Source organism: Ambystoma mexicanum, chromosome 8, assembly GCF_040938575.1.
Source record: "Ambystoma mexicanum isolate Mex_15411 chromosome 8, UKY_AmexF1_1, whole genome shotgun sequence".
NCBI classification, from domain to species: domain Eukaryota; kingdom Metazoa; phylum Chordata; class Amphibia; order Caudata; family Ambystomatidae; genus Ambystoma; species Ambystoma mexicanum.
The window spans coordinates 521,618,308-521,645,474 of record NC_090929.1 but is presented as its reverse complement, the minus strand read 5'-3'; the positions used below and the strand labels follow the sequence as shown (position 1 = coordinate 521,645,474).

At 46.8% G+C, this 27,167-nt stretch overlaps 1 protein-coding gene across 5 annotated transcripts in view; it reads right to left on the bottom strand.

The window, feature by feature from the left end:
* The window catches only part of TNFRSF14 (TNF receptor superfamily member 14), a 661,986-nt gene that overhangs the window by 438,551 nt on the left and 196,268 nt on the right, over nt 1-27,167 (bottom strand). For all 5 annotated transcript variants that reach the window (XM_069610212.1, XM_069610211.1, XM_069610213.1 and 2 more), the window contains one exon: nt 12,818-12,943. In XM_069610212.1, coding sequence (XP_069466313.1) covers nt 12,818-12,943 — 126 coding nt within the window. The remainder of the gene's footprint in view (nt 1-12,817; nt 12,944-27,167) is intronic.

Below are 27,167 nucleotides of genomic sequence, written 5' to 3'. Positions count from 1 at the left end.
TTGTGAGCCCAACCTCTTGTAGACGGCCCAGTAGGGCGTGAAGCCTCTTGACGTGTGTTTCTTTGTCGGGGGCGTGAATCAGAATGTCATCGCTCACGTTGAGGACACCGGGGATGCCCCTGATGACCTCCTGGATGGTTTGCTGGAACACCTCCGCGGCAGATGATATTCCAAAACTCAGGCGTTTGTATCTCCGTAGCCCCAAATGTGTAGAGAACGTTGTTATGTATCGAGAGTCTCTGTGGAGTCTGAGTTGGTGATACCCCGCCTTTAGATCAATTTTTGAAAATATGCTCGACCCTGTGAGGTCAGCCACAATCTCGTCGATTGTTGGGGTTATGTGGCGTTCCCTTTTGATGGCGGTGTTGGGGAGGCGCATGTCTATGCAGATCCGTACCTTCCCAGGCTGCTTGGGCTTCCGGGTTACCACCATGGGAGAGACCCAGGGTGTGGGTCCTGTGACTTCCTCAATGATACCTGCTTCTTCCAGGGCCTTGAGTTCCTGCTCCACTTGTTCTCTCATGTGGAAAGGCGTTCTCCGGTGCCGGACGGCTTTCGGCTGCACTGTCTCATCAATGTGAAGTTTGATGGTTTTGCCTTTCAGACAGCCTATGCCTTCTTGCAGGTCAGGGTACTGGTTCAGCATGTGCTCCACTTCCTTGTCCTCATTGACATGGCAGATAAATTGGACCACCCCCAAGTCCTCCGCTGCGTCCCCGCTCAGGAGGCTCTCAACACCTGCCTTCACCACATAGACTTTGGACCATAGTCTGTTTTTTCCGTGTTCCAGCATGGTGCGGAACCTGCCAATGACCGGCAGGGGCTTTCGACAGCCGTATGCATATAACAGAGTGTCGGTGCTTTTGAGCTCTGGTGTAGGACTTAAGGTCAGGAAAATGTTTTCAGGCATGACGTTCACCGAGGCACCTGTGTCGATGGTCATCAGAATGCACTGGTTTTGGATGGATACCATGCATTTGCGCCTTCGGGCGGCTTTTCTGCGAGGTCCTCGGTCTTGGCATAGTGCAGACACCATGTACACCTTCCTTCCTTTCCTGTCTGTGTCCTTGGAGGGGGCCTGCAGCATCGCCGAGATATCATCCCCTTCATCCTCCGTGGAAGAGCTGGCCACTGCGACCCTTCTAGCACTGGCTTGCTTCTTTTTCTTTGTCGCCGACTTCTCCGACTGGTTCTGCGGAGGTTGTATGGGGGTGTCCGTCGATCGGCATACCTTCGCGTAATGGTCCTTCCGGCCACATGCTCCACATGTGGTGCCTTGCGCAGGACAGTTGCGACGGCCATGTCGTGGGCCACCGCACCAGCCACACTCAGTGGGTCCCGGAGCGCGCGGTTGCCATCTGTTTTGGCCGTATCCACCACTGTTGTCATCTCTCGATGTTTGTTTGTTGGTGACGCGGGCCACCATGGCTGTGTTCAGAGCAGGTTGCAACCTGTGTAATGTGGCCTCCATGTTGGCCGCTCTGGTGTGTGCCAGTTCCCTCTGACGTCCTAGTTCAAGGATCCGCTGTAGGGGAATACCCTTCTCACTGAGTATTAGGCGCCTCAATTTTTCCGAATGAATCCCGTTGATGATCTGCCTCCTGATTTCCTTCTCCACGTTCGTGAATTCACAGGACATGGCTAGCTTTCTCAGGCGGGTGTGGTATGCATCAAGGGTTTCCTCCGCTGCCTGTAGGGTGGTGCAGAAGAGAAACGTCTCATAGTCTGGGTTTAGTTGAGGGAGGAAGTGATCGGTGAGGGCGTCTTTCGCGCTTCGGTACCCATCCTGGCCATCCGCAACGTTGAGGGAATTGAAAATGCGCAGTACTTCGTCACCCACGCTGAGTAGAAGGTGTGCCTTCAGTTTCCTGGGCGCGGTGATCTCTTTGCACTCCATCGCCATCTCGAACTTCTGGATCCACAGCTGCCATCTGGGTCCGCATGACGACGGGTCCGTGAACGGGTCAAACGGCTGGACCAGTGTCGACGAAGTGCCTTGCGTTCGAGGTGGAGGTGGCGTCATGGACAGGTTTGCTGCAATTCTGGACGGCGTGGAGGGCCCAGGCGTGGATGTGCCGGCCGCCATGTTGGCGTGGACCTGATCCGTGATGTCGTAGTTGTCACTGACGGCCACCCATTCAGCGACGTAAGGCCTACCTTTGAGGTGTCACCGTATCCAGGCGCCGTGGTACGACTCCGGGCCTGGCCTTCCCTGCACGCCGTGATGCTGCTCCCTTGTGTTGGATGTTCGATGCCACCTGGATTTCTTGTTTCAGGAGTGAAGAAAAATTGACTTGGTGGCAGAGAGCATGCTGGATTCGGTAGGGAAGACGAAAGGAAAAAAAAAAAAAAAAATTTTTTTTTTTTTTTTTTTTTTTTTTGGGTGGGGGGGGTCACGTGTGTGATGGCACCCCCACCGGGTGTCCAAAAATTTCGCCGATGGCTGTGTGGCGTTATTGTGCTCTCCGAGCACCGAGTCTTTCGTGATGTTCGTCTCTCCTCGTCGCCATTGTTGTGTTCGCGGGCCCGCGGTCTATGCGCAGGGGCTGGCAGTGAGCAGATAGGCCGCGCGGCCTGCGGCGCAGCTCCAGCTGGAGCTTGAAATAATGTACACCCACGCTGGTGCTGGGTCTGCCCCGGAACTGCCTCCCGAACGCGGGGGCGGGGCTTTTATTAGAACGCCCTGCGTCACCGCGCAGCGGGACGCAGGGCGGAACGTAACATGTACTGGCGTTTTAACTGTTAATCCAACCTACTCCTTATAACGTGACCCACGGCGTGTAGCGCCCGCGCGTGAGTCCGAGGCGAGTCCAGTCTTCGCCAGTCCTCGCCGAGGAGGAGAGAGGATTAATGGCGTCGGTAACAGTAGACACAGAGGAAGTGAACCATTCTATAGCCGCAGGGCCTGCCGTCCGCCCCCACACGAGAGCAATATCACGGCTGCCACAACAAGAGAGAGAGAGAACAGTATCGGCGCATGCAGAGCCAAAAGAAAGAGGTAAGGCTGCGACCGATTGAACACTGTCAATATGAGAGAATTTGCGACACTTTATACTGATAGCGACGGGAGTCGAGATGTCGGCAGGAGAGGTGGGGGAGGGGAAGGTGTCAACAAAGTCATAGGAAAAGACTCGCCGGGGCTTAGGATGTCTGCCGGGATGTCTGTCGAGATGGCAGGCAATGAGACAAAAGGTCAAAAGGTGAGTGAGCCGCAAGACCAACATAACAAAACAACAAATGAAAAAGCTCCAACGACACAAAAGGAAGAAATAAAACGGACACTAAAGGAAACTAAGGATGTGGGGTCAGTAACCACAACAAGTGTGGAAGAAGGGGCACGGTGGCCAGTGGATGTAAATCCCAAAAATTCGGACTCGAGAAATCAAAAGGCCAAAACGCTGACAATTGACATGAATGTCACAGATGCAGAACTAACAGAATTAGGCATGATCATAGATGTTGAGCAAAACAAACTTTTTGACAACAGCGTAGACAAATATGAAAGTCTGAGCAAAAAGCAACAATCCAGAAAGGAATGATGACTCTAATAACAAGACAAAAAGAGAAAAGGAAGGAGAGTTAAAAGGAGAACAAAAAACAAGCACAAAACGGGAATGAAACAGAGCTCATTAACAAAAAGAGAGAAAATATTGGAGATGTCACAGAGATAAACAGGCCAATATGCATCGAGGATTTAGAAGTATCAATATATTCAGGTGCATGTGATGCAATGATAACGAGTGAAAAAGGAGAGCCTCATGAAGAAGAAAGTGGCACAAGTAAACAGGAGGCCAACGCAAATACAAAAGAAATAAGTGGTAACAGGCAGGATACAAGAAAGGATGATCACGAAAAATCAATGGTAATTGAGTTGACCAACGGACGGAAAGACCATGACAGAAAAAAAGACAAAAACTGGGCCAAATGAAAAAGAATACAGTAAGCTGGAAACCTTAATAAACCGGAGGAGTCAGAGAAGTGAAAACATACAGAAAGATTTAAAAGAACTACATAGACAGGTAAACCGACTACTACAATCTGTAAAAAATAAACAGCAGTTGCTGTTAATAGGGAAAAGGAGCATAGAGGTGAGCCACAACCACAAAACCTTGATTGCCAACGAGATTGGAGAGCAGGAAGGGCGGGAACATTTCATTAAAACAATGAAAGGTAAATCAACAAAAGTAATAATAAATGATAGAGGAAAAGCTAACGGAAATGATATTAGCCTTACCCAAATAAGAGCGAGAACAAAAGATCTTGGAGCGAGGCCCAATCGGCATGAATTGCAACCAACATACCGGCTGGAGAAAATCCTCGATCTCGGAGTTGGCACGCAACTGGTCTTTAGCGCTGAAGAAGCGGATTTAACAATGTCATCTCCACGTGATAAAAGATGCTTGCAATCAACGTTTGCGTCTAAGAATTGCAATCCAAAAGACCCAACTCATGACAAAGAAAATATCTATAAGAAGGTTGTATTTAGAACAAGTGCAACTCAATCGGAAAACAGGGTGAGTGCGTCAACGAGAAGGGGTCAAAGCAGTGTAAGCAACGAAAGCATAAAAAAAGTCGAAAGAAAACGGAAAACAGAGTGAACAAGAGATAGAAACAACAGCTGATTGAAATGGGACATTAGAAGAGGAACCAGTGCCATTGGGGCGTTGTCATTTGCCCATGGTGACTGGAATGCAAATACAGAATAATCTAATGGCAGCGCTATCCATTTCATTGGCTCCTTATATGAAATTATATGAATCGATCAGCGAAAATGTAAAAGATAATAACGCATTATTGGCCCTGATGTTAACAAAGCTGTCTGCACAAGAAATCACCGCCTTAAAAATCGAAGCAAGATTAAACCATGAAGCTGAATCGTCTGCAACATGGCAACAAAGATTATTCGACTTGGCCAGTGGAGACAGACATGAGAAGGATCAGTTAACTAGTGCAATGCTGGAATCACTGAAATTGATGTGTAAAACAGCGGAAAATTCAGAGCGTAACTACAAAGCAAACAGTAAAGTAAATAAGAACAGTGAAACAGAAGGTAGAAAGAGAAAATGAGCATATAGGGACGGAAAGATTGGTGGAGTACAAGGAAAAAAAAGAAGAGGTAATAAAATGGAAAAAACAGGAGAAAACAGTTTCAATAAAAAGAACAAAATAATAAGAACAAAGACGGAAAGAAGAGTCACGTGGATCAGGAATAAGCAATAACAGGAAGCGCCTCAAAGGATAATGTGATACAGACCAACGACGACTTCACGACAGCAACCGGGGACAGTGATAGGAAAGATACAAGCATGGATAAGGACGTGTTATATCCAGTATTTGGGGCTGTGCAAGGTTTGGGTAATACAAAAAATAAAAGGAGAAAGTCTAAAAGAACAGCAAAGAAAAAAAAAGAGGAGGTAAAAGAAGTTAAAAAAAACAACAATACGAAACGGGGTCAGAGTAAATCGCAACACAGGGGCAAGAACATTTTTCCGTAATGTAAAAATGACAACAGACAAAGTAATAAACCCTGAGGGTGATAAAGAAAGTTCACCGTCAACGAAGACTTCAAACCCAAGTGAAAGACAAGTAAGGATCGAAATCGACGAAGACTCAAGCGAGCCAGATACGATTAATGACACCAGAGATCTGATTGAAGACGCATCTTATTATATTGCTGAGGCGGCAAATTCTTCCATACAAAATCTCAATGAAGACCGTGAGAGAACGAAATCAACTGAAAGCGCAAAAGATGAGAATAGTGGAGAAAAAGAAAGTGTGAGTTAACATGTCGATTCTGACGAGGAAGATCTTGAAGAACAATGAGGGTTTATAACAATGGATGAGAAAAGAAAGTTATTAAGCAATAATAAGGAGTGGAGAGACGAGCAAGAGAAGAAAAATGAAACATTAAGAAGGAATAAAAAGATATGGAATCCAACACAGCCATGCGTGGACCAAAGACAAGGCCATGAAAGAAAAAGCTCGCAAATTCAAAAAGAAGAACACGGAAACATAGCAAAGAAGGTTATGATTGAAAATATGTTAATAGAAAATGAGGATAAAAACTTGAATCGAAAAAATGTGATGCACTTACTTCACTGTGTGCCACAACTAAGAAGATTGAGGAATGTAGCTGTGGTGGAATACACCAATGAAGAACGAGTTGACAGAGTGATATTGCACTTCAAGTCGAACTCAGACAAAGAAGTTTTACTGAGAGAAGGTAATGAGTTGATGAAAAGAGGTTATGAAGTATGAGATGTATACAGACAAACAAAATCGGAGGCTATGAACAAAGAAACTGACATTAAAAGACAGAAAAATAAGATAGTGGTTCCGCAAATAACCAAAAAAGAAAAGGAAAAACAACAGAAGGAAAACTTCAAGATAACAGTAGAAAACCGAAACTTAAAGTCGAGAGAAGAGGAGACAAATGAGGAAAGAAAAAGTGAGGATAAAAAAAGAAGTAGAAAAGAGAGCCTGAAGAGAGGAATAAGTCTCCAAGAAGATTGGCAATGGCTGGCAAGTTCCCTAGCAGAAAAAGGAGGAACAAATAAAAGCGGAGGTAGTGATCTCCTGGAACACAAGGGGTTTTAAACACCTGATGAACAAAGAAAACCCTGAATTTAACATCACAACAATAATATGTCTTCAAGAGACATGTGACTTACTATGTGACCTACCACTATGCAGGAAATTTGAGATCTGTATTAATCCAGCGAGAAAAGTAACAGGGGGGAGACCTTCAGCCAGCCTTATCACTTTGATAAGAAAGGGAATAGGATGGCGAATAATAGATAAATGCAACTCAAACAGCGTTATACAATGGACATTAATACAAAACAAAAGTGATAAAGACTTTGAGGAAACATCAAACATATTGGTGATAAACGCATATTGGAACCCAGTAGGAATAACAACCGATGAATTCTTACAAGTAATAACTGAAATAACAGTTTCCAGGTTGGAAGACAACCCGCAAACCAGGATACTTATATGCGGGGATCTTAATATAAGATGTCTAAATTAAAACGGTACTACACGCCTGGATGAACTAAGTTTGGGAAACTCAAACGCAGCAAGATGGGTGCAAATGGCAAACAGACTTAACTTAAATATGCAAAACGGTCAAATGACAGTTGATATACCCGGAGCATATACGTGGTCAAATGGTCAAGTGAAATCCACAAAAGATTACATCTGGGTATCCTCGGCAATATTATGCGAAACAAAAAGCTTTAAAGTCGTGGAACAAGATGACATTGACCACAATATTTTGAAAATGACACTGTGGAGAGGAAAAGAAAAAAAATATAACGCAAGCTAAAGGTAATACACATATTTTAGAACTAAATCCGACTACCAACCAGTTACGGCTGACAAAGAAAGATATACTAACTTTAAAAGGGCAGTTCAATGAGAAAGACAATAAACCAATGGGTCAGCTAAACTACGAAACACTGCTCGAGTTGTATGCGGAAAAGAAGACCGGTTTAAAACATGATGCCCTAATCCCCATCCATATCTTTAGCAGTCAATTGGTGGAAAAAAGAAAACAACTAAGAAAGGAAATAAGAGAAATTAAGAAAAGTAAAAATAACACAAACGAAGAAAAACATTGGAATATAAAGAAAAGACAAAGACAGTACAAAAACTGGCTAGTGCAATTCAGCTATAGAAGAGCACAAGAACAAGGGGAGGCAATGTTAAAGACATTGCGTAATACAAACACAAGAGAAACATGGGAACTAATTAATAACTGCACATTGAACCAACAAAAGAGGTTAATGGGTGGCGTCTCTGAACAAGAGTGCATAAAGCACTAAACTTGAGTGTTTACAGCGCAGAAAGAAGACGAAGATCTTCAAGAAGCGGTCACTGAGCACGCCTGGAAGGTAATGATGGATGAAGAGGAAATAGAAAGAGCAATCAGGAAATTGAAGGATTCATCTGCAGCCGGGCCAGATGGCCTTTCGAGCATCCATTTGATAAATGATCCAAAAACATGGGCGACAATAATAACAAAATTGTTTAAAATGATTGAAAAACAAAGGAAAATGCCTGAAATTTGGAACAAGATTATTACTGTACCGATTTATAAAAAAGGACAGCGAGATAAACCAAACAATTACCGGCCAATATCACTATAAGTAACAACTGGAAAGCTATTTGCGGCAGACCTACAGAGGAATCTAACAAGGTGGGCAGAAAAAAATAACATCATAGACCTCCGACAATCAGGGTTTACGAAGAGAACCAGTACAGACTTAAATCTTTTCATCTTGACAATGCTAAAAACGAATGCGTTGGAGTTTAAAAGGGAAATACATCTGGCATTTATTGATCTAAGTCAAGCATTTGACTCTGTTAATAGGAGGAAGCTGTTGGAAAAGCTAAAAAAGTGGAAATGTCCAGAAGAGCTATTGAACCCAGTAAGGGCGTTACATCAAAATACGTCAACACAAATTCGATTAGGCGAAGATGGTGAACTGACAGCAAAAATTTAAATCAAAAAGAGCGTAAAACAAGGATGTCCGCTTGCGGCAACCTTATTTAAATTGTATATAGCGGACCTACCGGAAATAACAACGAACATAAGGCACTTTGCACCAAAACTAAACGATCAGGAAGTGGCACTAATTTGTTATGCTGACCACATAGTTATAGTGGACGAAACGAGAATTGGCTTACAGCGGCTTCTAACTAACCTGCAGCAATATATGAAAAAGAATGACCTAATGATCAACGTGGAAAAATCAAAGATCATGACTGTGGGTAGAAAGAAGAAAATTTAAACAAACAAAATAAAATGGGAAATTGGAGGAGAATATCTGGAATCAGTGTCTGAGATCAGATACTTAGGAGTGGGTTTTAATACCTCAAGAGTGGAAAAAAACTGGGAAGATGTTTTGGTTCCAAAATTAAAGAACTTAAGCTCGCAAGGAAGAGTATTAATGTCATGATCCCTGCCCTAGCCCTCTGAGACTAAATACTGGAGCCAGGCCACGATCCCCCACATGGACCTTAAAGGCCTCTCCATCTTATCTGAGACCCACTTGGAGTCAGACCTGGAGCCTGTGGCGCCAGGCCCATACATAACTCTGAGAACAACTTGGCGTTGGGCTTTGTAATGCACTTTGGGCAATATGGATGCCCCCACATAACTCAGTTCCATGAACTGAGCTATGCGGTCCAGCTTTTTGGGTGTGGTTCAACCCAGGGATACCTGGTGGCTATTTAAACCACGCCAGGGCAGAGAAGCACGCTTTGTGTTACTCTGCACCTGCAGCGTGACACTCACTGTGTTCGGATTGGTCTCCTGAAGGCCTTCGCCTTTCCTCCTCATCCCGCGCGCCTACAAGAACAAGAACAGCATTAGTATTACACTTACCTTGGGGAGAATCCTGCTTCCATCCATCGCTCCTCCGGTCCTGTGGGCAGCATTACGGCGGTGTCTTCTCCATCTCGGCACGCCGCATCCTGGGAGAAACGAACGAAAGGAAAAGACATTAGTAAGCATTCTCGTATCCCAGTTCACCTGAAAACAGCAAGAGGAGTCAAATGCTTACCAGGACTCGAGCCGCGCCTGGTAACTTCAGCTCCGGAGCACGCCATCGACCTGCAAAGGGAAAAGACAATACAGGTTAGCACATAAAGGACAAGAAGGCGCTGCATATTGCGCTTACTCACCGTACCTTCTTCTCTTAACCAGCAGCCACGCTGGGACATTGCAGCACCTGTAAGGGACAGAGAGAGACATTGGTCAACACAAGACAAAGCGAACAGCGCCGCGCCTCGCGCTTTCACTCACCTCTTTGTGCTCGGCTCCCCTAAGCAGCACGACACCATCTCCGGCCCCTCCAACACCTAAGGGAGAAGAGAAACATTATTAAGGGGGCAAGAGACAAGAAAAAGACAGTTCATCAAGAATCAACAAACCTACCTTGTCGGGCTGAGTTACGACAAGCCCAGACACTTTGAGCCCGCACCAGTGAAACAACTAGGTGGCAGAGCGCCCACATCAAACGACACACCCCTGCACCGAAGGGCAGGACGGAGAGCACACAACACAAGAAAACAAGGTGAGGCGAAGACATAGGGGAAGGTTTGGTCCTCAAGGGAAGTGGGAGTCAAGGAACCAGAGACAATAGAGTTTCTGGAAATCCTATATTTCATGCCCAGTCTCCAGCCGAACATATTCCAGGGAAGGGTTTGAGGTCGTGAGAGGTCCAAACAGGTTGAGTGGCATCCCCGTGGATACCAGGAGAGCCTTACAATGAAGTGGTAGATTTGGAAAATTCTCCCCGATTCCTGTAAGAATGTTCTATGTACAGAAAATGATCCCCTCGCTAACATATGGAAGCAAAGCTGAAGTGAACCTTTCTCATACAATCTGGACCAAGTTGGAAAGTGGTTTTTGGAAACCACTATTAAAACTACCAAAAAACACGCCAATAGTAGCAATAAGATCAGAGCTCGGGCTAGAGTCCCTAGAAACAATAATGAAATGGAAATCTCTTCGACTACTGAGAAAACTCAGAGAAGAAAATCCGACAGAGGGATATAAATTACTGGCAAAGAAAGGCCAGGCTAAATATTCCACGTACCTAAACCATTGGAAAAGCGAATGGTCGCGGATACTAAGAGAATTGGAATCCTCAGAGGATGAGTTGGTAACAAACCCCAATAGAGTAAAGGAAAAACTTTTAAGTAAAACTGTATTTTAACAAGAGAATCTAAAATGAAACTGAAAAATATAGGAAATATGGCAGAAGAACATCGGAAAAGAAATATTTTACCTGAATATTTAGAAACATTTCCCTCAAGTAGCCACAGAGGCAAATTAATGAAAATTCGTCTAGGAGTTTACCCAACCAACAAATAAATATAAAAACAGAACAGGAGGAAGAGGAATTAATGAAGGAAGCTGTAGATTTTGCCTAGACAAAAACCAGCAGGAAACATCATTCCATCTCCTAGTGAATTGCATAGCAATAACAAAAGAGAGAAATCAAATGTTGGGAGACCACATGACATCACTGACACATAGAAGTGACGAAGAACGATGGGATTTTTTTATTCAAGGAAATAACCACAGATTTACCTGTGCGGGAATAAAGTTCTTAGAGAAAATATTGACAGATAAAGACAAAGGGCCGCATTACGAGTCCGGCGGTAACCGAGACGGTAAAACCGCCTGGTTACCGCCGGACTCGTATTACCATTCCACCTCCGTGATTCCCGTATTCACGGAGGCGGAATGGTGTTAATCCCCATTCCCATTACTCCTATGGGACTCAATGGGAATGGGGATCATGGAAACACCGGCAGCATCTCGTAATGCTGCCGGTGTTTCCTCTTCCGCCTTTAGGCGGGCGGTGTTAAACCCGCCAGGTCAGACCTGGCGGGAACATCACCTCCTGCCTGCAGGAGTTGTGATCGCCCGGCATGGAAACAACGGTGGCGGCGGGTTTGCCGCCACCGTTGTTTCCATACCGGGCGATTTGTAATGAGGCCCAAAGAATCAGAAATTGACATCAAGTAAACCCACCAGAAGGTGGGAATGGGAGATAATGGAACATTTTAAGTCTCAAAGAAAAAGAGAATGACAAGAAAAGGAAAAGAAAGTGTGATGTAAGTTTGCTGTTGTAAACTGAATTGTGCACTATAAAAAAATATTTAAAAAAATAAATAATTTTTGGGTGTGTTTTTCATTATACAACTACAACCTGCAGTTTTATCCATTCTTTTCCTTTTCCCTGCTTCGTCCAATCAAGCTGTGCTGTTCATACTATTTTGACAGGTTAAACACCTTTTCTGTTTGAATTTATAGGCGTCTGGTTTGCAACTATTTAATTTTTAGCTCATAGAGATGGTGCTCGATACCTGAGAAAAAAATCTATGGAAATTATGCTCCAGCTTGGCACTAAATTCTTGTCACTTCAATGTGACTAACAACAACCACTTCGTAATACAAAAACTGCTGTAGGAAAGGTAATGGATTCATTGCCACCTTTCGGCTGCCGCTCATATAAATCCCTGTCACATGTAGTAGGATTCAGAGCAGTCACTTCTGTCTACAAAAGTGTTTGTCTGAAAGGTAATGTGTTGATTGCAGCTATTAAGCAGCTTGTGGTGCAATACAAAAAAAAATAAACGTACGTTGTGTAGAAAACTAACATATAAAAGATGCAAAAACAAAAGATGTATGAACAGGTGGACAAGCAGCCTGTAGATTAGCCATACTGTTGCCTTAGACACCCAGAGCAAGCAGAGCTCGTGGCAAACACTGTATGTGTTTCATAAGTGATCGGCCCCTCACCCGATCAACCACAAAGCGGAAGCTTGATACATTTTTAGCAATGTGAGGCTTATTTTCAGTTGACTTTTGTTTTAGGGATTTGGCCACAGAAGATACCTCGGGGTCTGTGCGTATAACAAATGCAATAAATAAATAAATATGTAGTCACCCTAGTATCATCTCCTAAAACTACATGGGAAAATCCCTTAGTGATAAACTAGAATTATTAAAACTTGCTTTGAGCAATGAAGGGATTTAGATCTCTTAGGTAGCACCTGCTCCTTTTTTGTCAAACACATTCAATGTGCAGGAGCAACCAAAGAAACACCAAATACTTTTCATTCTTTCTTAATAAATCGTTATTCACTTGAACTTCATTATTAAATCAAACATAAATGTTGTCTTAAGAGGGCTTTGCCAATAAGAATCATGCAGCTCACTGTCTGTACTTTCTTTATTAGAACAAATCATCAAAGTAATTTGAAACAAACAGTAATCGACCCTGCAATCCCTTACTTGGATCACACACTGTACATCTGAAGCATTCCTGAAGCCCATTGGGGTGATCCATGTAGGTCGGCGGGACACAGGGGATGCAACTGGTGCTGCGATACTGTGTGCAATGCTCTTGGACTCTACTGCCTGAAAGAGATACAAGCACATGGACTTCAATAAACAAAAGATAATATGCATTGGTATGAGACAAACCAGACATAGTGCCAGCTAGGGCATATAAAGGGTATGTGGTGTTCAAAGAAGACAGCTCATTGCAAACTAACACAACCATCTGAGCCCATTCATATTACAATTGCATCAATATTGCAGAGAGCATGTTAGCAACAGTGCTGATGCTTGATAGTAACCTGGTGATTTAAAGGAACTCCCTGCCTACATTAACATGCTATAAGAGGATGACAATATGTTAATGTCACGCTAAGGCAGCCTTTTCCTTGAGTAAAACGTAGGATGAAGGTGTGTGGATTTGACCATAAACAGGCTGTACATATGAAGCTCCTATCATGTCTGAAATGTCATCTGATAGGGGAGATTCCCTGTCTGCGGATTACCTGGTATTTATGAGGTTGTTATGGGGACCCAAAGTACCAATGTAATCCTCCTTCCTCCTCTCTGCTATAAATAGAATACATTAAATGTGCCATTGTAAGACTATTTGCCAACAGAGCAGAGACAACGATGAGTGACCTCTGACTTCTGTGACCTTATTTTCAGGTTAGGGTTCCCAATATGGGGAGGATCATCTGGTGGAGGCTTGCTCCAGGTGCACAGCTCTGTATTGCAGAACAATTAGGGGAACTCCAGTCTGGAGCAGGGTTCATTGGTGATAGCTGAATAACTGCGGGAGATTCTTCTTTGCGTCAGTCTTTCAGCTTCTGTAAGTGCTGTAGCCACAAAGAAAATCTATTCAGGCTACTTACACTAAGTTTCACCACAATGGTGGCATTGGTAAAAGGGAAGGGGTTTATCAGGGTGTTTATTATATGAGGGTTTTTCAAGGCTTGTGAGACTAGCACCACTCTGAATTGGAGCTGCAGTAATCAAACAGTTGATTCCAATCAATGTAAAGCCTTTCAGTGGGTTGTGCTTGTAGATTAGCAGAGCAGTCAGTGTTACCAGTGGCCAAGTATCCAATCCCTGTGCTTAACACGTTATTTCCAGAATGTTCAATTATTTTTATAAATTCAATCTTTATTCTGTTCACTTCATTAAAAGGAGGCGATTGCATGAAACATTGTTTCTGCGAATAGCTTCACAGATATTTAATTCGCGTTGTTGCTGGATGAAGTGGCTTTGATGGTGAATTAGAGGACTGCAGGCCGGGCAAAGCAGCACGGATGACACTATATACTTAAGTTACAATTGGGTATTGAACAAGAGACAACTGGCTGGAAGGCCCACATGTCATGATGCAAGAGGAGCAGATAATGGGGGTGAAGGGACATGTATATTCTTAGGGTAGATTGGTCCAAGGCATGGGCAAGACAATACACTGGATCCCTAGTATTATCATACATTTGTTTCCAAAGGGATTCAACGGGAGCCATGCGTACATTCCAAAATAGCTGATGCTAGGCCTAGCTTGATTAGTGCTCCACCGTGCCTATTGAAGAGTGCTTTTGGGTGACTTCTACAAGACTGTCAAATATTGCTCAATAGAATGTACGTTTTGTGGTGCGGGTGACAATCTTATGGTTTGGAGCAACACTTCTCCTTGATCAGTCCAGACTGGTCCCATTTATTTTTATATCATCACTCACTGGTCGATAAATCACAGAGTGAAGCAAATCCATAAGCTTTCAAGCATGCTGATTAAGGGCTTAAAATAGAAGTCGTGAACCAAAGAATTAAGAGAATGTGAGCTGGACTCTCACAGCTGCAAAGCTCTTTTCCCTTCTGTTTGGCTAAAGTGAAAGCGTCTTATCCCCGATAGAGGAGAGATGTGTATCCTGTGGTTGGCATGTGTATAAACTTTTATATGTTAGTCGGGATATTGATAAGTCTATTCGATAAATAAAAAAACAAATCCTTAGCAGGGTTTTGGGAACGAGAACGGCAACTCGAAGAACAGAACATTAGAGGCCAGAAATATTGTTGGGATTAGACTTGCAGTTTAGAAACAATGTCTATGTGACAATGTTCTAGTTTTCTTGAACCGTTTTACTCCCTAACAGTGCTTTGTGCAAGAGGAGAGATTTACATGTATGTACTGAAGCTGAGAGTCACTTGGTAGGTTCAGATAAGACTGCTCGATTGGCTAGGGCAGAGGTCTCTAGATGTTTTAGGCTACATCTCCCATCAGCTAGCATAGTCAATATTGCGGATTACAGGAATTTTAGTCCAAAACATCTGGAGAGTTGCAGACTCTTCGCCTAGGGAAACCACAATGAGGTGACCCTGTTAACATTAGCTTTTAACTTGAATCTTTTCGTTTTTACAACTCTAATGCAGTCTCGAAGCCAACTGGAACATGTCATCTACACAGTGCCTAATTGGGTCAGCAGGATTTAGAGTCATTTGGACTGTAATTTAGTCCCCATTTTGGATTCCTATAGGATGATAGTAAAATGCAGCATTAACACATGCAGTAATACAGTATGAGCATGTGCTAGTGAAATCACCTCCACACAAAAGAGGTGCATTTTAGAAAATGGGTTTCCAAGCCCATAATCTTTCAGAGCAGTAAATAAGGCGGTATTTGGAAATACTGCATGTTTTACCGTTGCCAGACTACTCACAAAGCGGCCCAGGGTGTATTGCTTATAAGTCAAGCATGCGCTGATTGAAGGGAAACTTGTTTGTATTGAATTGTGTCACGTCATATGCCTTTTCAGGTTGCTGATAGCTAAAAGAGGGAAGCAGAAAACTAAGAACAAAGCTTATTAGAACATCCAAGTCTAAAGACGCTATTGAAAATAATATTTAACAAGTAGAGCCACAATCTGAGTGTGACTGCAGGAATTGTGTTGTCCGCCCCCTTTAAGATGTGTCATGACTGGATGTTAATAAAAGGAGCCTTCTGGACGCACGTGGGTTATGGCAACCGACTCAAAGAATGGAGTTACTGCGGCCGTCTCTCATTTTGGCCCTGCAGACCCACACCGTGTGATAACGGTTCTGCAGGCCTTGCTGCCCTTGGACCCTCAGACAGCAGGGTGCCCTGGGTCCACCCAGGACACTCCATCAACCGTATGCTCCTGACATCCCTGGGTGCACTGACACCCAAGAGCTGTGTTCACTATGGCCTATCAGGATCCGCCCTGCACCATAATAAGACCAGATGATCCCAGGAACCAACAGAGGTGCTGCCCCTCCAGCACTGATGGGGCCTCGTATGAGCAAGGCCAGCCCCAAAACAATGGCGACGAGTGAGGAGAAGGACCCCACAATGCCTCCCGTGCCCAGGAAGATGAGGTGAGGAGTGAAGATGCAGAGCACCCTGCCGGCTATGGTTATGTATGCCTTACGTCCCGCAAGCGCGGTGACGTAAGGCGGATCTAAATAAAGCACCCGTCCTGCCAGAAGGCAGGTCAGTTCCAGGCACGAGCTACACAAAGCGTGTTGTACCTTTTGTTCAGCTCCTCAGCCCAGCCCCCATGCAGGCCCTGACTCTCTCTCCCTCTTCCGGCCGCACCGGCATGGAGGGATTCAACACTAGCGACAAGGGACGAATGAAGTAAACACCAGCTTACTAAGCCTTAACTAGGCCCACAAGCCCTCGGCAAGGGCACATTTTTGGAGACACAGTGGGGGAAAAAAATGTTCTCTCTTCTCCTACAATGCTCCAACATCCACAGAGCACAGAGGTAGAGGTAGCTGAGAACATTTTTGGCTCGCCTGCTCCTCAACTTTCAAGCCAGGTGAAACAGGAAGTACCACTGCACCACCTGCTACAACGAAGAGGAGCTGCTTGGTGCCTCAGTGCCCCATCAACACAAAGGTGACGAAGTTGAGGAGAGACCCATCGGTCACACACATCGACCGTGGTAACTCCAGCACTGGAACATCATGGTGACTGGCCTTTCCACACCCAGACCTGGTACACCGTCAAGAATTGCAGCGTCATTGACGCCTACGGCACCGTCCCTTCAACCTCATAGTGGGACCACAGCTGCGCCGGGGCCGTTAGACACCCTACACCGACCCATCGTCAGTGGGCCCCCTAGATGATGTGGATCCAGAAGATTGAGATGGCGATGGACTCACGGACATCACAAAGCCCAGGAATATGAAGTCACACCTTCTGCTCAACGTGGGTGGCGACGTCCTGCGCATCTTCAACACGCTGGTCATCGGCGATGGTGCTGACATCTACCAATTGGCCAAAGACGCTCTTAGAGCACATTTCATGCCACATCAGAACCCGGACTACGAAACCTTCATCTTCTGCACCACAATTCAGATAGAGGAAGAAACACTTGATGCCTACCACACAAGACTCAGGAAATGTGCACTCTTGTGTGAATCTGACAACGTGGAGAAGGAGATAAGGTGCCAGATCATCAACGGTATGCACTGTGAAAAACTGTGCAGAATGGTGTTGGGTGAGAAAGGCATTCCCCTAGACAGGATCCTCGAATATGGGCGTCAAAGAGGGCTGTTGCACGCAAGGGCAGCACACATGGGCACCACATTGTAGAAGCTTCAACTGATGCCAACGACAGCGGTAATAGCTAAAAACGCCAACCACCGAGGGAGGAATTCAACGAGACAAACAATTCACCACAATGGCAACCAAGGATCCCGGGGCCCACAGAGTGCAGATGGTGCGGAGGTGCATGTCAAGGAAGAAGAAACTGCACAGCACAAGGAACCACGTGCGGAGCATGCGGCCGGAAGGACCAGAATGCGCGTGTCTACAGATCATCAGGGCAATCACAACACCCCCAACCGCAACAAGACAAAGGCCTCCTCAAGAAGAAGAAGCAAGCCAACACCCGCCGCGTAGAAACTGCTAAATCATCAACCGACGAATACGATGATGACAATGGTGACCCAGCAAAGGATGCAGGAAGTGGACAGACGAGAAGAAGAAGGAAAGTCGACTTGGTCTCGACACTTGAACACAGACAGAGGCATGGAGTCGACGAAGAAACAGAAGACGCAAATGTTTAGTGTCCATACAGGGCCAGGAGACACAAATGACGATCGACACTGGAGCATCAGTAAATGTAATGCCGGCAACAATATTCCAAACGCTGCGTCCCCGTTCTGGCCTCAAGCCAACGACACACTATTATTTGCCTACGGATGCAAGACCCCACTACCAGTGGAAGGACGTTTCAGAACAACACAAAGCAGGGGTGATCGAGTCCTCCAGTCAAAGATATACATTGTTAATGCAGGAATTGAATGCCTACTCAGTGGGGATGAAGCGGAAGACTTAGGATAAATCTGTTTCATCTGCGACGTCACAGACTCAACAGACATCTTCAGCCTCCTGGGGAAGTACCCGGGCATCCACAAGGGCATTGGATGCTTAAAAGGAAAGCTCACAAAGCTCCACATTGACCAGACCGAACAGCCGCGTGCAGTATGCTACAGAAGGACCCCATTCCATAGGAGGGACCTGGTTGAAAAGCAACTGTGAGAACTCGAAAAGGCCGGAATCATCGAGGAGGTCACAGGGCCGACACCTTGGGTGTCACCCACGATGGTGACAAAGAAGCCGAAGCAGCCGGGGAAAGACATGCGCCTTCCAAATGCGGCAATCAAAAGATAACGGCATATCGCCCCCATGCTGGATGAAATCAGTACGGACCTTATAGGGTGGAAAGTGTTTTTGAAAATTGACGCATCTCCTCAGGAGCAGAGGTTTTCCAGCAAGCCATTCAGGAGGTAATACAGGGCATCCCAGGAGCTCTGAGCTGGGAGAAATCCGCCGAAAATTCGCGCTATTACCGCCAGCGGGAAATCCACCGGCGGTAAGAGTGCGAAAATTTCCCATTGAGCCCAATGGGGAATGGGGCATTCCCGAATGGGGTCAATGGGGAATGGGAAATTACTTTACCGCCGAACTCGGCGCTATTAGCGCCGGGGAGTTCGGCGGTAGGGCTATTACCGCCACAGCCAAGTCGTGATCAGGCCCTATGAGTGGTAAAGTGACATTGGGGGGAGTGCAGCACTGTGCTGGACTAGAGTGCACAGTAGAGTTAATCTGTTTGTTGACATAGTCATGTGTGTTGTGTGTTATTGTGTTTTGTTGGAAAAAAAGGAGGAATGTTATGCATGCCTTACGTCCTACAAGCGCTGTGACGTAAAGCGGATCTAAATAAAGCTCCCGCCCTGCCACAAGGCATGTCAGTTCCGGGCACGAGCTACAACTGTTGTACCTTTTGTTCAGCTCCTCAGCCCAGCCCCCATGCATGCCCTAACTCTCTCTCTCCCTCCGCGGGCCGCACTGGCAGTGGTAGGGAGGGACTCAACAGCTACCTCACCCCAGCCACGGCCCTCAGTCAAGAGAGTGCTCTTGCAACATCTGCAGCATCTGCCGCCACAGCGTTCGTTTTGCTCCCACCACCGGGAGAAAGTGCCCATGCCAGAGATCGGAGCTTCAAAATAAGCTACTGGTGAAGCGGCATCCGCCGCGATGTGGCGTAAGAGTGTGATACGAGTGGCTAGGCCGTGATACAAAATAATTCTCCCACCAGAGGGAGAGAGGGTGCTGCTCACCCGTGTGAGAGCCGGAGGAAGGTGAGTGCCCAGCCTGCCCCTGCCCAGCAAGCAGCAGCACATGCCTGCACTCTCGCTGTGCCGGCAGCCCTCACAAGTATACTCGGGCTGCCGGCGGTGAATAATAAAGCGCTCCGATGTCGGAGCATTTGAAACCAGTGAACCGCTGCTCGAAAGAGATTCTAGACCACCGCTGGTGAAAATAGCGACCCGCTGCCCTGAACAGATCCCGGACCACCCTGCAGTGAAACGATAAGTTGCTTCAAGTGGGTGCAATGAAAATAGATATGGCTCCCGCTGAGGGGAAATGCAGTGCTCCATGGTGGAGCGTAGAAAGAATGATCCTGGGCCTCTGTCGGCGAATTGGAAAAACAAAAATGAATCAAAGAAAACAACGCTGCTACCGTAGTGGTCTCGTAAAATGAAGTGCTCCATGTCAACGCTGTATTTAAACAAATCGTATGTGACTCTGCGGTGCGCCCTCTCCCCCCCTAGCAAAGCAGACGGTGATCCAATGTAGAACTCTGTGATCAGAGCTGACAACATGAGAAGGAAAGAGCTAACTAAAAGGGGATGGGAATGACACCCTCCCATTTGACGTTATACACAGAGGCCATCAGTTTTAAATCTGCAGCATAGAGGCACAGGAGCCCTTTGGCTGTTGTCAGGGAAGAATTAACATCAGTCATGGGAGACTTCTTTGCCTTTGTGTTGATTCATCTGGCAAGGAATCGAGATTGCCTGTGATTGGAGAAAAGTACATGCACACACTCTGCCAGGCCAGCAGAGATGTCAGAAGATGATTCAGCAGTTCTGTGTTCCTGTTTTTCCGGGCAGGGGGAAGTCACCACTCGGAAAACAGTGTGAGTGGACATTTCACATTTACAGCATGTTTTGCACCTCTTTACTGACAGCCATTCCATGAAAAATGAAACATATCTTTGTTTCACCAGCTGTTGGGATGGGCTTTGTCATGTTGCTAGTGCTGCTCTGGCCTTTGGGCTCCATATGCCGATACGTCTCAAGGGGGTTGGGAGGAATCGTGAATAAAAAGAATGCACCAATTGGTTACTTCAGTAGGACACTGTCCAATGAGTCAGAAAATACTGTGAAGTCCACAACACCTGTGGACTATCCTCAAAACACCAGCCAATCCACCAGCTATGGATGTCCCCACAAGGTGGACTCACCCACAGAATCTGGATTTATGGGTTTGGAGGCCCTCCCATGAAAACCTTGAATCCCTTCCAGACGAAGAGAAATGTGTTCCAAAAGGCATCACAGATCCCCAGGGACTTCAAGAGGAAACACTGTGTCTGCTGTAGGAACACAGTGCACATAGCCAGAATTTGGTCATGTCTGGTAATCCTGTGCTTTCCTGGCCTAAGAAGTCTCCTAGAAATAAGGTAGTGGCAAGACCAACAGCAAAGTTTCCTCCAGCATCTTCCTCTGCCTGTAAAGTTGACCACTTTCCTTGCTGCAACAGGAGCATGCAGGAGAAGAACACGATGCTGCAAACACAAGGTCTGTCTGCGTATTGAATGTGATGAACGTCATTTCTGCGAAGATAAGGAAAGTTTAGAGGGCACTCCCATACATGCGCCAAAGTACTTCCCGAACAGAAACCCCAAGCTGTAAATGGTGTGAATGGAAACTACAACTTTTCCTTAAAGAAAAGAAAGTTGTAGAAGGTGAAAACACTCCAGCCGAGAAGAGGAGGAAAGTGCTGTTCTGAAAGCTTTTGCCAGTATCCCGCACACTCTGCCACCAGTGCCCTGATGTAAGCGGTTGTGGGAAGAGGGAATAGCTAAGGAGGGTTGCAGCTCTGCATGAGGGCTTCTGCGCCCTTATGCCAGCAGTGCCATACCAACAACCCCTGCCTTGAGGGAGGGAAATGTGTGGCATCAGACACCCTGCCAGCCATCCCATTGCCCTGTCAACATGCAGAGAGGTCCTGCCAGGGGAAGAGTAAGCTAGGCATGGCCAGGACCGCATCTTCCGCCTGCAGGAGGGAGTCACTGAGGGTGGCTTACTGCTGCCAGGGAAGGATCAACAAGTGCACCTGCCCTGACAAGTGGGCGGCGCCCCCTCCACCCATCAAGTCAATCACCTGGCTGCAGCTCTCACCCGAGAGAGTGCTCGTGCAGCCAGGTCACGAAGAAGAATATCCAGAGGCATTCCTTCCTGGGGGGAGCTGAACAAGCAGTGGCCCGTCACCCTGACACTGCCCGCCCCAAAATCTATGGACCAGGCCGATATGCCCCCGGGTTCTTCCAGGTGCGGATTTGCCGGCCTCTTAACTGTGACCAACTGCCCCTGAACTGTGGTAGTGTCTGTCCTGAACGGATACTAATGCAAGCTGAACTGGTCTCCTGCAGTCTTGCAAATACCTAAAGTGGACTCAGTAACTATCTTTCTAAATGCCGCGAGCCTGCATTTTCTGGACATACTTGAAGTGGCCTCATTTAGAGAGCATGTGAAGCTGTGCTCGTGCAATTTGTCGGCATTCTCTATATGGTGCCAATAGTTGACAATCGTGTCATTCCGTGGTTGAAGTTCCACTCACCCCAGGTAAATAAACGGTCTTGTATAATGTGGTGCAACTTTCAACGTTCCACCAGCAGTCCACCCACCCTGACCGTCACCCTCAATGTCTGTATAGTCTGCCCAGTATATGTTTGGTGTTTGCCATGGTCTGAATTGCAATGTAGGTGGTTATTGTGTTGTACCTATGATTCAGAGTAACGCTGTTCATGACTTAATTTATTTAGTGACCATTGAGGTTTTCTATTTGTTTCGTTTGTTATGGAAAAGGAGGGGTGTGGTGTCCGGCTCCTTTAAAATGTGTCATGACTGCGTCATGACTGGATGTTAATAAAAGGAGCCCCCTGCAAGCACGTGGGGTAGAACAGTGGCAGACTCCAAGTATGGATTTACTGCGTCTGTCTCGTTTCAGGCACGCAGGCCCACAACGTCTGATCACGGTCCTGCGGCCCTGGCCTGCAGGCCCATACCGTGGGATCACAGTTCTGCAGGCCATTCTGCCCTGGGACCCTCAGGCAGCATGGTGCGCTGCGTTCGCCCAGGCCACTCCATAAACTGGATGCTCCTGGCATCCATGGGTGCACCAACACCCCAGGCCTGTATCTGCCACGCATTATCAGGTTCTGCCCTGCAACATAATATGACCGGGTGATCCTGGCAACCAACACCGATGGGGCCGGCTCGTGTGAGCAAGGCCAGCCCCAAAACAGGAATAACAGGTGATGTAGACAGGGGTGGGAGGATCATTGGGGCCTGTGGAGGAATGATACCAGACCATTGCGCCCTGTGAAGACTGGCCAGAAATAAAGGGGGGAGCCAACCTATCTTGGATCCACACTTAAAGAGGAGCCCTCAGGCCACATACAGGGACCAGGGGACGATCCAAATCCCCAGGCCACCTAAGCAGCAGGAGGAGAAAGTTAGCTATGGGTAACAGTGGCGTCCCTCCCAAAGAAAAATCACCTGCAACTGACGTCCTATTGAGAGTCCCAGATCGTATGGACTGATCAAGAGGCAGATGCCCTCACAAAGAACCCCCCACAGGGGCAAAACGATCAACTCCTTCTGATCAATGGGTGCCCTCCAGTCCAGGGGCATGGAGCCCAGGGCTCCTGACAGATCACCCAGTAAAGCAGCACTTGAAACACTTGTGTATAGGCGCGTTATAAATGCCATATCATATCATATCACTCCTCCCTAGTTTCTTTACCTCTGCCACACAAGCTCTCACAAAACAAATCTGCAGGGGTGACTCCACTCCCTGAAAGAGGAGTTGACTCAATCTGTCAAACAGAAAATCCAGAGCACCAGGGAAGAAATCAGGAAAACTCTCTGAACTCATCAGCAACACCAGAAACTGGACACCAGGCTGGGGGATACCGAAAGCTCTGTGCATTTCCTTCAGGAGGACATTATACATCTGCTCGGGGAACTAACGCCAAGCAGGATATACGTCCTAGCTTCAGCTACACCAGAAGCAGCAGGCCTAACACTGGCAGCATTGGAAGCAGCACGCCTCTACCTGCATGAGGTAACTAGACCAAACGACCCAGCAGCAAATAGGTAAGCCCTTCAGGGCTGATATCTCGTCTTGCCTGCATTTCCCACCGTCGATGCGGCGAGTGCTGCATTTCGTTTTTCAATATCTCATTGCTGTGCAGGGCCGTGGCTGTGCTCCCCATCACCCTCCAACTTCAAAGCCCCACTTTTATTTTGCTTAGCTTTTTGGGCTGTGTGGGGCAAGCAGCCATCTCCATCACCGCAACACAGCTGCCGCCTTCCCTGAGCACTGGAGTGTTCTGTTGCCGGCCCTGCCTCCATTCTGATTGGCCAAGCCTGACCCCAGCAGCGCCAATCGGAGCTGGCAGGCGATAGCCGGCCCCGTCACAAAGCCCACGCTAAGGCCCCTGTCTGGCACTGGAGGGAGCCTCCTCCATGCCGCCACTCCATGACTGTCTATTGGCAATGTTACCAATGACCCCTGCACACTCTGATAATGAAGAAAACTGATTTCCCCTACTGCAGTAAGCAACACGGCTCACTTGTTCTGGACTACTCACCTCCCTGTGTCATTCTGACTGCAACCTTTTTCTTCTTGCCTATCTGCAAATTCTAATCTCTGCCCCAATTGATATATGGATCTTGTTGTGCCTCATACTGTATGCTTTCTGCTGTTTTCTTAATGCACTACTTCAAGAAAAAGAAATATTAATTTCTCGTTGTGTTTTACATCTGTGCACTCTCCATTTTGTACTGCATTTGTGTGCTTTCTCGTAATTTCAAAATTAGGCGTGTTTTACATCTGTGCATCCTTCTTGCCTCCCTCGGCTGCTAGGCCGCCTGGTGAGTTTGCCCGTGCATTGTGCATCCTCTCTAACTGTCCCTCTTTCCTCCACCACTTCAGCACTTTCCATCTCCCCCATCTATTCTGTTACTCTATCACCTATCCCTCCTCTCTCACGAAGTCTGGAAGCTTTAAAAAGATCTCTTGACCTCTAATCCTGGCCTACCTAATGCAGAGACCTACGTTAGTGCTACTTCCAGACAGACCAAGATCCTCTACAAACATCGGCCCAACCGACCCAGTGGTGGAATAGCCCTGATCTTCCACAAGCGGGTCCCTGCCTGTATCATACCCACCCAGCCCTACTCCTCCTTTGAAGGTCTTGTCTGCAAGCTTGGTGTCTCTCTGACTCTCTCTCTCTCTCTCTCTCTCTCTCTCTCCCTTGCCACTATTTACAGGCCCCCTGGCCCTGTGTCTGTCTTCCTTTCGGAATGGGCTGACTTCACCTCCTCTCTTCTGGCCTCTACCTCTAAACTCCTCCTCCTTGGAGACTTCAACAACCACCTTGACTCTACTATTTTTGTCTTTTCTCTCTTCCGTGATCTATGCACTTCTCTCTCTCCCTCAATATTCTCCCCTCAGGCCTTACCCACTCTGCCAGACACACTCTTGATGCCTTCATCCCAGCTTATCTCCCGCTCTCCAACCCTCTCACTACCCTGATCTCCTGGTCTGACCACTCTCTCCTCTCATCTGGGACTTCTCTGCCACCCGACCAAGACTCCACCAGCACCGCTAGCCTCCATTGTGCTCATACGACTGATGAACAAGTGTCAGCTGCTGTGTTTGCCTCCACCTTCACCCCTCCTCCTTCCCCTCATCTTGATTCTCCCTCCGACTCTGTCCTAGCCAACCTTCATCTTGCTATCACCAACACTCTTGACATTCTTGGCCCTGTCATGAGGCTCTGCCTGAAACCTACCTCTAAGCGTAACAGTTGGTATAACTCTGATCTAGCCACTCTGAAATGGAAGTGCAGAGTTGCTGAAGGGAAGTGGCAGACTAGGGCTCATCCTCTGACAAACTGGCCTGCTGCCTACTCCAAAGACAATACCACCTCTCTATCCGCTCCGAGATCAGGGCTCACATCCAGTCTCGTATCTCTGGAGCCTCTAACAGCACAGCCAAACTCTTCAAAATATGCATGGAACTAGCCGATCCATCTGGGGTCTCCACTTTACCTCTTCCTTCTCAGGCCCTCTGTACTGAGCCGGCCACCCAGTTCACCTCGAAAACACAGGACATTCTGACCTCACTCTCTAATTCCCGCTCCTCCATTCCCCTCTTGGCCTGTCTTCCACCTCCTCCCACTCTCTCCGTCTTCTCGTCTATCACAACCGATGAGTAGTCCGCTCTATGAAGGTCTCAGCCAAACAGGTGTCTCCCTGTTCTTCCAGTACCATTAAGGACAACATATTCTCCCTCGCTCCAGCTCTTGCTGACTTCTGCAACCACTCTCTAGCACCTGGCTCTTTCCCCCTCTTCTCTTAAGCACTCCCTTGTGCAACCCCTCCTAAAAAAGCCTTCAATCGACCCCTCATGTCTGATTTACTACTGCCCTATCTCTACTACACCCTTCCTTGGGAAACCCCTGGAGAAGTGGGTCAATCCCCAACTGATCCATCACACTGAGCTCGTTGGTTGTTTACATGGCCATCAATCTGGATTCTAAGCATCCAGAGATACAGAAAGTGCTCTCCTGAACACCAGTTAAGAATTGCTTGCAAATATTGACTCTAACTCTCCTGCTGTTCTCATTCTCCCTGACCTCTCTTCCACCTTTCACACGGTCAACCATTCTATCCTCATAAAGTGGCTCTAAGACACTCTTGGTATTTCAAACCAGGCACTGGATTGGTTGACCTCCTTCCTAACTGACCGCCCTTCCCCAGTGCTCTTGGGCTCCTTCTCCTCCCCCACCACTCTCTCTACATGTGATGTTCCCCAGGGCTCTATCCCCTTGCCTTGGCTTTTCAACATCTACCTTGCACCTCTTGCTCACCTGATCTCTTCATTCTCCCCTCATTTCCAGTGTTATGCAGATGACATAAGTCCCACCTCAAGTCCCGGAAGCAACTCAAGACCTTTCTCTTCCTCCTTTGCTCTCCCCCTCCCATGCTAACCATCCCCTCTGTCACTGAGATTGGCAGCCTGTCCTCTCAAGAGTTCAATAGTGTCCTGGCCTTCTGCCTAATCGCCCCCCTGGACCGCCCCCACTGCCCTCTGGGCCCACACCTGCCTGCCGGGTGTGTTGCCTCTGCTCTGCACTTATCTGTTGGACGGTAGACCTCCCTCTTCGCCTGGGATGTCTCAGCCCAGAGTAAGGAAGGCATGGTATCAACAGTAAGACAGACACAAGTGATCACGGTCAAGGGTGTTTATCGAACATGAATTGGGTTTGAAAAACGTCTATCTAATCCTAAATCTAAAGATGGGAGCAAGCTCTGACCATCAAATAATAATAACGCAGTACTAGTGGTGTCTTGTCAAAATAAAAGCACCTATACTAATAGACCTATTGCCAATTCTTACTTCTAAATACATTAGTGTGGGAAACAATGGTATGCAAAATAAAAGTGTTCAAAAAATCATATGTCAGGATATTCAAGCCGTAGGCTTCCATTCCCCACATTTTCAGCACGGGACAAGTCGGCACACTCGAGCTTAGCACAGTCTCTGGTTTCACTAGCACGAGGGTGCAGTTCAAAACTTTGACATGGCCTTCTGTACCAAAATCTCCTTGCCATTCAAAGTCTCTTCTTGCATACGGCCTGATGCAACAAACAAACA